We start from the raw sequence: 16,025 nt of genomic DNA on the forward strand, positions 1-16,025 counted from the left end.
ATTGAATCTGCCAAGCTTCTGAGCTTTTGGTGGGTGACCCCATGGAGTGCCTTCCATGCTGGGTCCAAGAGGTAGAGAGTGTCCTCTGCCTTTGCTAGAAGGACCCATTCAACGTAATTGAAGGTGAGAAGCTGAGGGAGCCCTCAGCCATGCTGTGTCACACATGTCCCCCTTGAGCTCGGTGTTGATGCAGTAGGAAACCCTGTGCATACTCCGGGGAAAGCAATGCTTGCATCAGCACAAAAGCAATAGCTGTTATTAAAAATGTTGTGTAAATCATGACCTAGTTACGCTTTGGCACTCAATTGAGGACTAGAGTTGCGGAGACGGAGAGAGGCACAACACGAGCAGAGTGCAACGAGACTGTTTCTCCCTAAAGGTCATGAGAAACTAGAAACTGAAATTCTTATGGTTGGTACAGAAGTCAGGCTTCAGTCCTGTCCCTGAGGTGTCCACAGTCACACAGCTCCTACCCTTAGGCACACAACTACAGTCAGGTTATGGTGACTTGACAGGTCACCACCGTGCCTCTTTGCATGGAGTCTTTTAGCCCAACCAAATGGTGTGGTAAAATGCACAGTTCTATCAGCAGCTCACATCAGATAAAAGACAAACATCTTTGCTGACATCAACACCTCTGAAACCTGCCTGCCTGCTTCTGCCTGTGCCTGACATCCAAACCTGGGTACATGGAAATGAAATGAGTACAGCTGGGAGGTGCGCTGGCTGACCTGCAGGTGCAAACAGTCCAGGAGCTCTTGCAGTGTTTTAGGCTTCGTCCTTTTGCTTCCTCTGTGTGGCTTTATCTTTCTGGGTGCAGCTTCCTCTTCCAAAATAATATCCACGTAAATGAACTTGAAGTTTCCTACTTTGTTGTTCAGCATTCCTGTCCATATGCCCATGGGGGTTTTACAGATGATATCTATAATGTCTCCTTTCTAGAAAAATAATAATAATTTTAAAAAAGCATGTCACTGCTTACACTTCTAGTTTGTTATAGGTAGCTTTTCCTCCAAGGACCAAAACCAGCACAGACTCTTAACTAATCAGTGTGAAGTAACTTTTGAAAGTTACCCAGATTTAGCCCCTTTGCTTTTATAATATTCCAGTGAAATAATTCCAGAAAGTGGAGCTAATCCTTATCTCCAAACATTTGTGAAGGGAGAGGCAAGCATAAGCAGCACCTTTTGCCTTTTTTTTGTATTCCCCTTAATTCCTGAAAAGGGATGGGTTTGCATCAGCAATCAACTTTTGTCACGAATAGTGGGCAAATCTTTGGCAAAAAGCAAGGGAACTCTGTGAGGTTGTTTTCCAAATAGACGACAAACCACACAATAATCTTACTATCTAGCTTCTCAAGGGTGTGCAAAAACTCATAGCTGAGCTACGCAAAATGTGGACTCTTACCCTTTTTACAGTAAAAACCACTGGCTACACTTCTCAAAGGCAATAAAGAACATTTAACTCCCTTAATATCTTCCCATCAGTCCTTCCCAAAGGACTGTCAAATTTCCCACTATTAGTTACACGGTTGTCTGAGAAAATAGTGGAAGATGCCTTAGCAAACAGATCTAAAGGCTTCAGCTCTCCACACTTGTCCATGTACTCGCAAATGCAAGTGCAAAAAATAGTGACAGCACAGCAACTTCAAGAGGGCTTTTTGGTGAACGTGTCCACAGCCACGCTGTGGGAACCAAGGTGTCAGCCTAGCAAAACAGTCACTCTAAGTAATCCTCATAGTGAAAAGGCTTCCTTCTAAATCACACAACTTGCTCGAATGATCCCAGAATTGGATTGTCTCTTCTGGGCAGCTACCACAGAATTTACGAAAATGTTGAAAGTCTTTAAAAAGAGTTCTCCAGCTGATCCCCATGTACACATTTTGTTTGTCACTCTGCTGCAAACTTAAAAATCGAACTAATTTTGTTGAAATATCTGTTAACAACTCCAAGCCTTTCAAATCTTTTCTGTTCTGGTCAAGAAATAGCAAGTAAAGCAGTCATCCTCGTTTTGGTATGAAACTAAGTATGACATTCACTGTGTTCCAGTGACCTGGTTTAGTTACAATATGGAGCTCAGAGCTATGAGCACATTTGAAATGGAAACTAAACAAACATTTGTTTAAAGCTCCATAAGCATAGATATTATTCTACACACTCACAGAGGCTCAGGAACTCCAGACGTGGATGTAGATCAGGATTAGGCAGTGGCTCTAAGCCAAGCTGCAGACACACTTTGAATTCAGATTCAGAGTACTGAAGCTTTGTAAGATAAATTTTGGGGATTTCAACCCTGATTATTAGTTTATAATTTAAAATATACCACCCCAGTGACTAAAAAAGGAACCTATGTGAGGCAGCAGACATTTGCCCTTTGATGACTAGTTAAACAGAAAGAAATGCCCTCGGTGTAGGTGGAAGTGGAGGACAAGTGGTGAAAGCTGCAAGTGCCAGCAGAGCAATGGCTGTAATATGTACAGGCCAGAGAGGAAGAGGGGGAGAATGCAGTGAGACACAGATGTGGTTTTAACAAGAAGACGAGGCTGTGAAAAAGAAAAAGAAACGATGCTGAAGTGTGAGTATAACCTGAGTATAAAGAAGTTTACAAAGAAGGAAAAGTTATGTGAGTAATCATGAAGGATGATGATACTGAATGTATCTGTTCGTGGAGAGAAAAGAAAAGGACTGGGCCTTTTTAGTAATGTTCAACTGCATCCATGTCTGGAGGCCCTTTTTCTCACTCACACAGCCTGGACACCCTGCTGTGCTTTCAGTGCCAGAGAAAATTCATAGTCCAAAGAACTTAATGAAAAGGTGAATCATTTTCATTAAAAGCAGTGGGTGCTACTGAGCTTTTGATGTATCCTGGCTGTGACTGAAAAAGCTGGAGAGGCAACTTCACATCCTACAAGACTCAAGTGTTTTTCTCACTCCAGACCTAGTATGTGGGAAGCAATATGCATTTTACTGTGAGGAAACTGTGGTATCCAGTAGAAGCCATGATGAGGCACCTACCTGAAGTTTGTGCCTTAAAAAGCCTTTAGTCATGGTTCGCTTTGTGACATTGTCTGAACTAAGTCCTTATAGAAGCATTGCAAAAGCAAATTGGTCTTGCTGTTAGAGTGTTCCACATGCTTAACAGTTAAAAATGCATTGCTTAACATGTTCTTCATAAGTAAGGGATGTCCCCCTCCCACCCAGTAACCCTCTTACTGGAAAAGAGGAAATCCTGGTGGTCATCTTACCTTGATTTTCAGAGAGTCGGTGTCATAAGGACTCGGTGTGAAGTCGGTGTGAACTTTGGCTCGGCCGCAGAAGGGTCCATTGTAAGGAACTTCATCATCAAACCGGAGGCTGTCCCTGTTGCTTGTCCCATCTGAGCAGCTGGTCACCCCACCTTAAAGAGAGTTAAGTTGAGAAGTCTCCTGCACCAAATGCCCAGGCATGCAATTCTGCACAGCAACCGAGGGGAAAGTGTTCAAAAGCACAGATTTGGGGAAAGGGTGTACTCTCTGTGGTTTTGACACATCCCAGGAAAAATACATTCAGTAAAAAGCATACTACCACAGGCTGAAGAAAACAAGTAGGAGACCTTTCATTAACATATTCCCTGCAATAATCTTTTTCTGGTGATGATACTAATAGACTACACCCTTTACTCACAGAGTTTTTGAAATATTATCTCTGCAGATTAATAAAATGTACTCTAAAAGTGCAATTTAGGGAATTAATTCTGCTGAAATTCTCCTGTTTATTCAGAGAAATGAAAACAAGTACTGTAGAAGTTATTTTATTTCATTACAGAGCTAGCTGAAACATCAAAGGAACCTGCATTGCAGAGGGAAATTTTAATCTTATCAACATTTCTGCCTGTCATTTTATCCAAGTAGAGCAATAAAATATCAGCAGAGTAATTCAAGCAAATTTGAGCAAGCTCTGCAATATCCCATCCAAATATGTTTTTAGATACGAGCAGCAGTGTGTTGGAAGTAAACTCCCATATACAATTTTCACAAATCACATCACAGAAAATGATCATAAAAATGGTTTTGTTTGAGGTGATTGCTTAAGTGCATGGTTCCACCTCAGGGCCAGATTAACTGCTGAGTTCAAACGGTCTGGACTGCAGCTCGCGTCCCCTCTTGGGGCTCACTTGGTGCCTGCAGTGATGGCACAGCCACATCATTGCAGGCAGCTGTTGCCTGTTGACCAGAAAATGTCCACAGCAGAGCAATGGTTAGAGAGGTGGAGACAAACTCCACTTCTCATGAGAGATTGATCTGCCCTCCGACCGAGACTACTCTGTTGGGGGAGTGTTTTCAGTGGGTTTGCAGAGAAGCAGACTGTCTCTCTGCAACATGACCTGAAGCCACCGTGTCAGGCCACCATCACCCACCATCCCAGAGGGACATCTCACTTTGTCTGCCTCACAGCTTCACAGATGCTACCACCTGCACAAGGATGTTTGTGTGGCTGCACGCAATGATTGCAACCCTATGGGTCCCAGCACCATAGAAGTGATAACCCCCAACAAACATCTGTGGCACGTACACCAGCAACGTTCCTTATAGCCCATGTTATTTATTTAGTTCAGTTAATATTTCCATGCTTAAAAATACCCAGCTTGTTTCTGGAGAGAGGTATATCTGCCCGAGCTGCCACCCATTTAATCAAAGGACACTTTTGTCTGCCAGACTGAAGAGCTCTCTACTATCACATTTTTGATCACCAGCTCTGATATCTCAGTTTAAACAATAACAATATCGATCCAGTGACTGAGTAAGAAGTATAGATATCTCGCACTTACTAGATGAGCTCTGGCCACTGTTCAAGCTATAGAGGCTTTCCATAGAGTCACTGGCTTTTAGGGAGACCTCAGTGTGTATTCCACCACCAGGATCACTGTCATCTTTTCCTTCTTCATTCTTTAACATAAAAATCAGATGTTAACCACCAAGGGATGTATTTGAGACAAACAGGTTTTTTTCTTCTAAATCTTCTAATCATTGGAGATTAACTCACCATTGAGATTAACTCGCCATTACACTTTATTAAGAACCACTCTATGAGAGAAAGTATTTCAGAAGTTGATGCCTGGTATTAAGGATGCCCAGCACCACCCATAGCATCTTATGATCTTGGAGAAATGCCCTGTCTCTTCTCTGCCCCACTGACTTCATTCCACTCCTGCTGAAGCAGCTACACCGATTCTCTGTCTCAGAAGACAGCAGTATACCACCACAGCAAGAAAAGCTTGTAATGGGAAACTCAAAGATAGTCGGATAAGGTGTTTTTTTTCTGATTGTCTCACAGGAGGAAATATAAAGTTTAATTTTGAAAGCACATGGTAAAGTGCTAGCTGACACAGCTGTGTTTTGCACTGGACTTCTGAAGATCATGGGCGCTTGGTGGTAGGTGGGCAACCCAGCCAGGGCATTCAGGAGCCAACTTGCACACACGTACAGCACCGGTGTGTTCTAGCACCATGTTCACCACGGTGCCTGACCTACACATTGGCCTCCAAATCCTCCGAATTAACAAATGCAAGTTTCTCTCACAAAATCTAATGGTGTATGAAATTGCCCCCTTGAGTTTATAATATTAAATCACACCTCAGGAATCACAGGCCATTCAAAACAATAAGATCCATATTTCAGTCACAGTTAAGTTAAGAATGCTGTAGCAACTAAATGAAATAACGATGAGCTTTCAAAGGAAGGAATTTCTTCAGCAGATTTCATCACATTGTCAATGTGCGTGATAACCTGATGCAACTGAGACATCCTGAGGTACTTAGGATGTTACGTTATATTTGGGGAAATATTCATTATTCAACAGTTGGCTGACAAAGTCAAGCAAAGATGATAGTGCATGTATGAAGCAGAGACACAATCGGATACATATAAGACATAGCATCGAAATGAAAGACTATATTTGTTTTCAATGAGGACAGTGCTTGTTAGCTTAACAAGTCTGCAGCGTAACTCATAGATTAAACAGTGGGCTGGTATTGCTTGTCATCATCTCCTGCAGGAAGGACGACCATGCTACATGTATGTTCAAGCAGATAATTAATTGAATTTCTGTCATGTGAATTGTTGCTCTAAAGGTGCAGAAGGTAAAGGTTGAAATTGTGATTTTTCTTTCTTATAGTGTAAAGATCACGGATTTCAACCTCTTGAATTTCAGCAAAAAATGCAATCTAAACAATGAAATAGGAATCCTTGTCTTTGACCTCAAAAAATCATCTAAAGGTATCCTGTGAAACACAATTTTCTACCTATGGAGTTTTTTATTTATTTTCTCTACTTATTTGATATTGACACATGTGAGAGAGGATGCAGACTAGCTAGATTTTTAAAGATAGTTAAGTAAAAAAAGTCTTTTCCGGTATGTTTTTTAAAATTTGGAACTTAGTGACACCTCATATTGAGAAAACAGGGTTTGCAGGGTGTGAAATGTCATGGTTTTTTATGTTTAATAAAGATAGGTTCCCTTAGATTAGATAAGTTAAAGCAGATAAAGCATGTGAGTTGTCATGTTCTAGGATACTTGCTGACCTCTATGAAATGGAATTTGCAAATAATTATTGTACTGAAAGATAAATTCTTCTAATGAAGGATTTCGAACAGGCTGATTATTCCCTTCTGTCCATGTCAGAAGATGTTTTTGTGATGCTTATACAAATGCTCCTTGATGAAAAAGCAGAATTAAATGATGTAAAACTCCTATGTCTATCCCATGCCCTCGCCATGCGATGCCGTAATTGTATATGTGCATGTGTGTGTACATTAACATGCACATGAAAGAAAGGGTACATGCCAAAAGCTGTTCTAATTCAGTATGTGTTACCATGTTTTTATGGATTGTCATAACTGATGGCAGTTGAAACACGAATGGGAGATCATGAGATTCTTAAGCTGTATTTACCATCTCCTCAGAGAGTGCCTTGATGTACTTTTTACCCATCTTTTTCTTCATGGTAAGGGAAATGGCTCTCATCTTCTTACCCAAACTTCCTCCATTATTTGCTGCTTTAGTATGTACTGCTTCTCCCGTGTCATTTGCAGTCTCCAGCTCGGATGTCTGATTTGAAATAAAAGAAATAAGCAACAACTCACCACAAAAATTAAATACAGTGTAATGGAATAGGACTTTCAGGAAAATATTAAGGAGACCAATGCAATTAGGATGATAAAAGTCAGTCACAGACATTTTCCTGGGAAATTCTGTACCTGAGCAGGTTTGCAACACACCACTGTATGTATGAATGACTGAAATAAAATATATTTCATGCTAGAAAATGCTTGTTTCCTAACATTTATTGTCCTTAATCAAAAAGAAAAGCGAGGTGATTTTTGCAGGGGATTCAAAACCAAAAATGACACATCAGTGGGTTTCATACACGTGCCGGTTACATTGAGTATGCCCCAGCCTGAAGTGCACTGTTGTTTTCAATCTTCTGATGAAAGCAACCAAGTATAGGTGTGATTCTCTTGTTCGCTCTGACAAGGACTCAATCACCCAGACAGAGCACCCAGTACATGAGCAAAGTTCTCACTGCTGTAAAGTTTACACAATGTTTTTGCATAACTGCCATGGGGAAGTGAAGTGAAGAAAGTGAAACTTTGTGTTATACAGACCTCAGCTGAATCCTCTGTCTTTGCTATTGCATGATGCCTGAAACGGTCAAAGCTTCCAAAGCTGCTGGTGCGCTGTGAAAGACAAAAAAGACAACTCTTGACTCGCTGATGGTGTTTTGTTCCTTTTATTAAGACTTAAGTATGGCGATCACCTGTTTGTGTTAACATTTCCTCACAGATCAGTGGACCGTGAACGGCTACATCCAGCTACAAACAAACTAGGAGGTGGCTACAGGGAAAAAAATATTGTGACCGTACAGCCAGAAGCAGAAGAATGAGTCAGAGGAACAATACCGCTTCAAATACTAATTAGGCAATAGATACAAGTTATTCTATGTCAGTTTCCCATTACTCATACACACATCCACTTCTAGGTAAGAAGTACCTAGAGTTACTTCTGGGTAAGGTTGCTGTCTGTGAGCTTAGGAAAAAAGGTGTTTCCCTGGAGGACTGTTCAGTATGCTTGGAAGCGACTGCCCCAGGGGTGGAAACACAGCCCCACCATTTGCCATAGGCTGATCCAGACTGCACTGGAATGGGGTGAAGCTACAGGACACCAGCAATACATTGTATTGGGCAGCACAGCAGAAGATTCTGAGATAGGGAAGAAAATATTCCAAATCCTTCTGAAAGCTTGGTTTGACATAAAATGAAGTAAGGTCAAGGGACCTGCACAGGAGATCCAGTTTTCAGAAGTAAAATGGCAAAATTGGTGATGTCAGATCCCACTGGATATGATCAACAAAATAGCAGCTATGTCTCCACCCGCTAGCAGAAGAGAAACAAAAGCTTTCTTAGGCATTGTGGGTTTCTGAAGGATACATAATCCAATTAACAGTCTCATTGTCTTGAAGCTCCTCCTGGCACTCTGACTGCCACTGCTGGGCTGGATGTTCAAAGGGAGGGTCCCCTGTAGACACCCTGCAATTGATGCTACACTGATGACACAGCAGGCTCAAAAGGGAAACCCCAGTCGCCCAGGAGTTCTGGAACTGATCATGGCCAGAAGGCAAAGATTTTGGAATATCACTAGAGGAGGAGGTGATGCATGCTGAGAAAGCCCCATCATATAATAAACCACCTGGCAATGAGAAGCAGTATGCCCTGTTCACTGATGGGTCCTGTCACATTGTGGGAAAGCATCGGCGATAGAAGGCTGGCGCATGGAGCCCTACATGACCAATCACAGGAGCCACTGAAGGGCAAGGTGAATCGAGCCAGCTTGCAGAGGTGAAAGCCATCCAGCTGTCTTTATACACTGCTGAATGAGAAAAGAGTCTGATGCTCTACCGCTATACTGATTCATGGAGGGTGACCAATGCCCTGTGGGGGTGGTTGCAGCAATGGAAGCAAAGCAACTGGCAGCACAGAGGCAAACCCATCTGGGCTGCTCCATTCTGGCAAGATACTGCTGCCCAGCTGGATAAGCTAGTTGTAAAAGTACATCACATAGATGCCCACGTACCCAAGAGTCAGGCCACAGGGAAGCATCAAAACATCAGGTAGATCAGACTGCTAAGATTAAATTAGCTTGGGTAGATCTAGACTGGCAACATAAGGGTGAATTATTTATAGTTTGGTGGGGCCATGACACCTCCAGCCATTAAAGAAAAGGTGCAATGTATAGACAGGCTCTAGAGTGAGGGGTGGACTTAATCATGGACAATGACCTGAACATGAAACATACTCTGCAATCAAGCAAGCCAAGGAGTTAAAGTCCCTGTGGTATGGAGGATGATGGCTGAAATATAAATACGGGGAGGCCTGGCATATAGATTACATCACACTCCCACAAGACCACCAAGGCAAGTGCTATGTGCTTACCATAGTGAAAGTCACCACTGGATGGCTAGAAACATATCCCATGCCCCATGCTACCACCCAGAACACTATCCTGGTCCTTAAAAAAACAAGTCCTGTGGCAACATGACATCTCAGAAAGAATTGAGTCAGACAACAGGATGCATTTCTGAAACATTCTTATAGCCACCTGGGCTAGAGAGCATGTCATTGAGTGGGTGTGTCACATCCCCATCACGCACCAGTATCTGAGGAAAGAGAACAATACAATGGACTGCTAAAGACTACACACAAAGCAATGGGTGGTGGGACCTACAAACATTGGGATAGACATTTAGCAAAAGCCACCTGATTAGTCAAGACTAGGGAGTGTACCAATCGACCTGGTCCTGCCCAATCAAAACTCCTACATACTGTGGAATGGGGAAAAGGTCCCCATAGTGCACAGAAAGAATGTGTTTGGGAAAATAGTCTGGGCAAAGGCACTGTGGGACCACTTTTGCTCATGGACCTGGGTGCACTTGGTGGGTGATGTGGAAGGATGGGGAAGTCTGATGTGAATCCCAAGGAGATCTGTTTTGGGGTGAGAATAGCCAGTGATTTTAATTGTATGATGTTAATTGCTACAAAACATTGCATGTCATCACTACTATAACTGCTATACTCCATAACAACAGTGTTACAGTAAGAATTATCCAAATTAATGAAGAATGAACTTAGATGAAACTGAGTGAGGTGCAGAGATGATGAAACCAGCAATGAGCCCCCAGCAACTTGCTTGGGATTGACTCCTTCATCCTGCAGCCCGTGAGCACGGACTGTGCCAGATACACCAGCCGTGAGCTCGGGATGCAGCGTGCAACCATCCAAGTCTGTACCCCATCTCCCCTGCCCTGAGAGACTGTGATGGCAGAAGGAGCCCAGAGTCACAGGCACAGTGAAGGAACTCAGTGGACACTTTGAGGACACTTTAGAGCTGTTTTATGGGGGTGACCTATGGACCAAGGGAATGATATCTGGGTATTACATCAAAGGATAAGAAGGGCAGCATTTGTTAGTGAGGTGGTATTGAATAGTGTGGGACCTGAGCATGATGTAAATGGTATGAAATGGGGGATGGGGTGGAGAATGTGCCGGTTTGAGCTGGAATAGAGTTAATTTCCTTCATAGTAGCCAGGACGGGGCTCTGCTTTGGGTTTGTGCTGAAAATGGTGTTGGTAACGCAGGGATGGTTTAGTTACTGCTGAGCAGTGCTTACACAGAGCCAAGGGCTTTGCTGCTTCTCACCCCACCCCAACAGTGAGTAGGTTGGGGGTGCACAAGAATTTGTGAGGGAAAACAGCTGGGACAGCTGACCCAGACTGACCAAAGGGTGATTCCATGCCATATAACGTAATGCTCTATATATAACTGGGGAAGCTAGCCTGGAGGCAGGATCACAGCTTGGGAACTAGTTGAACATTTGTATCAGGTGGTGAGAAACTGTGCTGTGCATCACTTGTTTTGCATATTCTCTTTTTTTAAAAGTGTTGTTATTATTATTAATGATCATCATGATGATCTTCCTTTTCTGTCCTATTAAACTGTCTTTGTTTCAATCCACAAGATTTACTTTTTGCTTCCCTCCCCCCCCCCCCTTTTCAATTCTGTCCTCCATCCCACTGGCCGGTGGGGGACGGAGGGCGTGAAGGGCTGTGTGGTTGTTTTAGCTGCCGGCCAGATTAAACCACAGCACATGAATATTACACAGGCTATAGAGTCGGTTATAGTGGTGTCAAGTGTGGCAATTTATACAGTTTTACTTTCGCAGCTGGGGAGACTGTTCTTTTGCCAACAGGAATAAGAAAGGACTGCTGGGGATTATGAATACATTTTGTCCAAAATGTGTGTGTTGTGGAGGGAGTAAATAACAGAATAATCCAGCAGGCGTCATGTTGTCCTTCCCAATCATTCAATTTGAAAATCTGATTTTTAAACAAAAATGGGTACAATTTTACCCTTTGCCACTTGATTCTCATCCTAAATCCAAAAGACAGCACTATACCAGCTTCTTGGAAGAAAATTAACTCTATCCCTACTGAAACCAGCACGCTACTCTGTAGTGTTTTTAAGAGCTTGATTTTATATCTTAACCAATACTCAAAACTAAATCCAGAACGACTCTTTTCTTTTTTTAAAAAAAAGTTCTTCACTCTTCCATACTAAATGTAAGTCTTTTAATGCAGTATTGGAGTTCTTGAGAGCAGCTATTATCTCAGTGTCTGTCAAAATCCCTTCTGGAGGAAAAAAAGACCCTGAACTAAATAGCAAACCACAAAATAAATACATCCTGGGAAGTTTAGGAAGTGATTTCAGACAACCCGGCTACAGGTTTTCTTGTATTTATTCACCCATTTACCATGCTCATGTGATTTCAGCCAAACCAGTTCCTTGCTCCGTTGCTTTCTTCCCACACCCCCAGCCACACAAACAGGTCTTCCTGCAGGTCTCTAAAGCACAGGCTGTGCCCCCTTCCACTCCCAGCTCTAGCTGCCTCCTTTCACTCTCCATCTGGGAATGCCACAAGCATAAAAAGGGCCTGCAAGCTCCTGGATCTGCTCTCCCACTACAGCTCTCCACAATTCGACGCCAGAGAAGAATCTTCGTCAGATAATCTCGGAGGCAACTTGATCAATACAAGAGGAGGAGAACGGGACTGGTTTAATAGCCAGTCCTATTGCCTGCCCTTGTGTTGCAGGCACAGGGACCACCGCCCATGCTGCATTGTCCCCCCAGTTCCCTTGCCAGGCAGCAGGGTTAGCAAGGCTGCAGGAGTGCCGTCCTCTAGGAAGCTGGAAAACCGAAGACCTGTTTGAGCCGATACCTAAGTAGTGATTTCAGCTGCTGGCATGTCTCTTGAGTGCTGGTACGGCCCTGCACCTATGCTGCCTACAGCTCCCCAGCTGCTGCTGGCTGGTCTCTTCTCCTTGCAGCAGCTGGGCCCCCGTGGGACGTGGCAGTAAGGCTCCTGATGCCACACAGGGTGGCACGGTGGCATTCAGCCTTCACAGCCATGATCTCAAGGAAGGGGTTCATCAACGAGATAACGTGGAGCGCACACATACCTCCCCTGGGTGTTTCCATCCAAGAAGGACCCCATCTTATTCTGACCCTGCTCATAAATCACAGGGTTACTCTCCATGTTAGCACCTTTATCTCTTACACACAGCCACTTACAAAAAAAAAAAGTTTGCAGAGGGGAAAAAATACTGCAAAGAAAAGCTATGGGAAAGCATGTGCAAATAGTTTGTCTTTAAGTCTCCATTTGTGAAGAAGAAAATCAGCATCACCTAAGGCACAACTGAAAAGCTCCCTGCTGTTTCATTTCCCTGTTTTCCCACACCTATTTATTAACCAGCTCGCCCCACCCCCTCCCCCAAAAAAAGATATAATAAATAAATGTGGACAGAGTAGTGGGAGAGACCTGAGCACAGACAGTTGGAAAAGGAAAGCGTACCTACATTTTGGGTCCATGTTCTAACCACTGCAGCTTAAAAGAAAAAGAAATAACACTTTTTTCACTACATTTCTGGGCACATCTAACCTGAAAAATATTTCCAGCCAAAGGTTATTTGAAGAAGCTGACCCAGATTTGTGAATATTTTTGGACAAGTAAAATGACATTTACTATTCACTGAGGGGGGAAAAAAATTTAAAAAAAAGAAAAGAAAAAAATCACACAGCTCTCCTTTTAATTGATTGTAATCTCCCAGAAAATCTCTGTTGGCTAAACATTGTGGTTTATTTGTTTGTTTTTACCCTGTGAAATTGAAAAGGACAATTTGGATTGCACACTTTAATTTTATCTAAAATTCCCATAAAGAACTTTGCTATTAAGTAGACGAACAATATCCTGTGACAAGGGGTTAGCGCAATCGTATGATATAAAAACACAGCCCCAAGGATTATGGTTCTATTAGACGGGATTAACACCTTTCACTGGCTTGTCAACCCAGCCAAATATGCCCCGCAGCGTGGAGGGGGAGGGATAGAAAGAGGGAGGCTGGGATTCACAGCAATATTGGGAAAGTATAAAATAGTCTCACGCGGTGATCTCTAAACATACACTGACCTTTCTGTTGCAGTCAATCACTTCAAGATGCCTAGTAGGAATAACTGTATATTAAAGTGCAGATGTGCTGCAAATGCTTTAAAAGGAACAAGAGGAAAAACATTGTTTATTGTCGGTCTTGCCTATAAACAGCTTGAGCGCGGGGAAATCAGTTATTCTTTTTCGACCCTTGAAACAACCTTATATCCTACATGTGCAGAAGCCTTGGGCTATTTTGTAGTGTACTTCAGTGTAGCTTCATCCCTATTAAATATTAATAAGGGTTACAGGATGATTTCCACTATTCTAGGTAATGGTCTTGTAGCACTGGGAAGCACTAAATAGGGCTGCTTCAGCAATTCTCTATACTAACTTTTTCCATTAAGTAATCAATAGCTACCACCTTTTAAAAATGTATTCAACCCTATTACAGTGCTAACGGAGAGCAGATTTAGGAGCTCTGGGCTGCAAGGAGAACAGGACTATTACTTTCAGTAGTGTCAGTCACTGCATTAATGTCAGGGAACACCTACTTTGTGAAGATACGGACAGGCCTGATTTCCAGGTGAAGGGGGGCTTTTAAAGTAAATGCAAAGCTACTAGGAGAAAAGGTGCTATTGACTTTTGATACCAGGATTCAGCATCCTATAACAGAGTCCTTAAGTGATTTTGCTGGCAGGATTCAGGCAAGAGCTACCAATGGACACGTTAAGCAAACGGGAATTTGCTCAGTAACACCTAATGGGGGCATGGGCAAGGGAAAACCACTCTTAATTTTCCCACACTAGGACCTATCAAATAATTTAAAAGAATCAGTGCATTAGCTTTCCTAGATTCCCCTTCAATATGCCAAATTAGCATAATAGAAAATGTCAAAGATATTCCATATTTTAAATCCTTCTTCCAGCTTTTCCTATATCTTCAATTCCCTGAAATACAGGAACTTTAACAACTTTAAAGGGGTGAGTGCTATGCAATTGCTGTTGATCTTGATCTTAACTCGGGCAGTCTGCAGTTGGTGACCTGATTGGTCTGTAAATAGCCTGACATTTTCACCAGAAATTGGTATGGTATACAAATAGAAGAACAGAAGCAAGAAAAGGTTCTGCAATCCACCACTTTCTGTTGTAAAACATCCTTCCTTTGTAGGGCATACCATAGGAGAAGTGCATTAGTTCTTGTGATACACTACTCAGAGCATGTCAGTGTCTAAAGACAGCCTTTGAGCCAAAACTGACAGTAGTTATCCTGCTAAATTATCACTATGGTTGATATCTCACATTTTCTTTGGACAGTTCACACTGCTCCAGGACCTGGTTCCTTGCTGTGAGAAATTCTGGTCCTATTCAAAATAGCTTTTAAGTCCAGAATGATGCAACGGATTTGTACTGGCCCTCTCACACAAGTAAATCTCTTCATATTCCCCCACCTATTTTCGTTTTTAGCTTCCATTCATCCTTAGCCAACCCAGACCATGTAAGCTATGTAGGGGCAAAAGCAGTCACTGGGCATAACAAAAAAAGAGCTCAGCACGTTGCCCAGTTTCCTCATCTGCCACAGACACTGGTATTCTTTCCTCTCTGCTTGGAAGAAGCCACAGCAGCTCCTAAGAGGACAGTCTGTGTCTGCTGCATTGATTGATGAATATAAGTGGAGTTCAGGATTTTATTAACTTCATCCGTTCTCTGATCCTCCTAGTTTCTTCCTAGTAGGAGCAGACAACTCTGGGAAGGAAATTAGGATGCTACCTAACCTTCTTGCATAGGTAATCAAAGAGATGATCTCCTACCTTCCCAAAAGGCAAGATAGTGATTTTTAGCTTTTGGGATGTTCTGTGAAAAACCCCCAACAACCAACAACAAAACCACCCCCAGCCCCAACACTGCCCCCTTCCCCCACACTCCCACGGCTTCTGTGGAACGAATGAGAATTTGCATACAAGATTCAGTAACTGTCCAAAGAGTAATACAAAAGTAAAATAAAAAGACGTTGTGAACTCCTTACCTCAGGGATTTTTTCCTATTTACAGATTAGTTACACATATAGAACTTCTGACCACTAACCAAGCAATTAATATAATTTTATAGCTCACACGAAACATGGCCTAAACCTTGTACTTTGCCAGTCAAAAGCAATAAAAAAGATACAGCTTGTTCTTGCTAACTCAAATAGGGCAATCTACCGAAATGGCATTTTTAACTGGCTTACAAATGACTCCATAAAAGACTGGTTGTTATCAGTACCTGGTGTTGAGCGACTACAGGGAGGTGGGGAGGGAGGAGAGCAAAGTGGTCTTCGGGCAAAAATGCTATATGAAGAATCAGATCAAACACTCCATTTTTAATGCTGGAAAAGGACTGGAAAAGCAAAGCGGTATAAAATCACGACTTAACCGCACTTAACCCTCCTCCAGGTCAACAAACCTGGGTCTCCAAAGTAAACAAGGAGTGGGTTTTTTTATCAGCACTGCTATCTGGTACCGGCCTCGGTCTC

General features: G+C 42.6%; 1 protein-coding gene across 1 annotated transcript in view; it reads right to left on the reverse strand.

Annotated features, from left to right (window-relative positions):
• SAMSN1 (SAM domain, SH3 domain and nuclear localization signals 1) overlaps positions 1-16,025 on the reverse strand; it is a gene marked incomplete at its 5' end in the record, with an annotated part of 38,499 nt that overhangs the window by 10,348 nt on the left and 12,126 nt on the right. The window contains 5 exons of the mRNA XM_084270754.1: positions 732-938; positions 3,245-3,396; positions 4,807-4,924; positions 6,930-7,085; positions 7,643-7,714. Coding sequence (XP_084126880.1) covers positions 732-938; positions 3,245-3,396; positions 4,807-4,924; positions 6,930-7,085; positions 7,643-7,714 — 705 coding nt within the window. The remainder of the gene's footprint in view (positions 1-731; positions 939-3,244; positions 3,397-4,806; positions 4,925-6,929; positions 7,086-7,642; positions 7,715-16,025) is intronic.

The sequence above is a fragment of the Gallinula chloropus genome (genome assembly GCF_964237585.1).
Source record: "Gallinula chloropus genome assembly, chromosome: 1".
Classification (NCBI taxonomy): Eukaryota; Metazoa; Chordata; class Aves; order Gruiformes; family Rallidae; genus Gallinula; species Gallinula chloropus.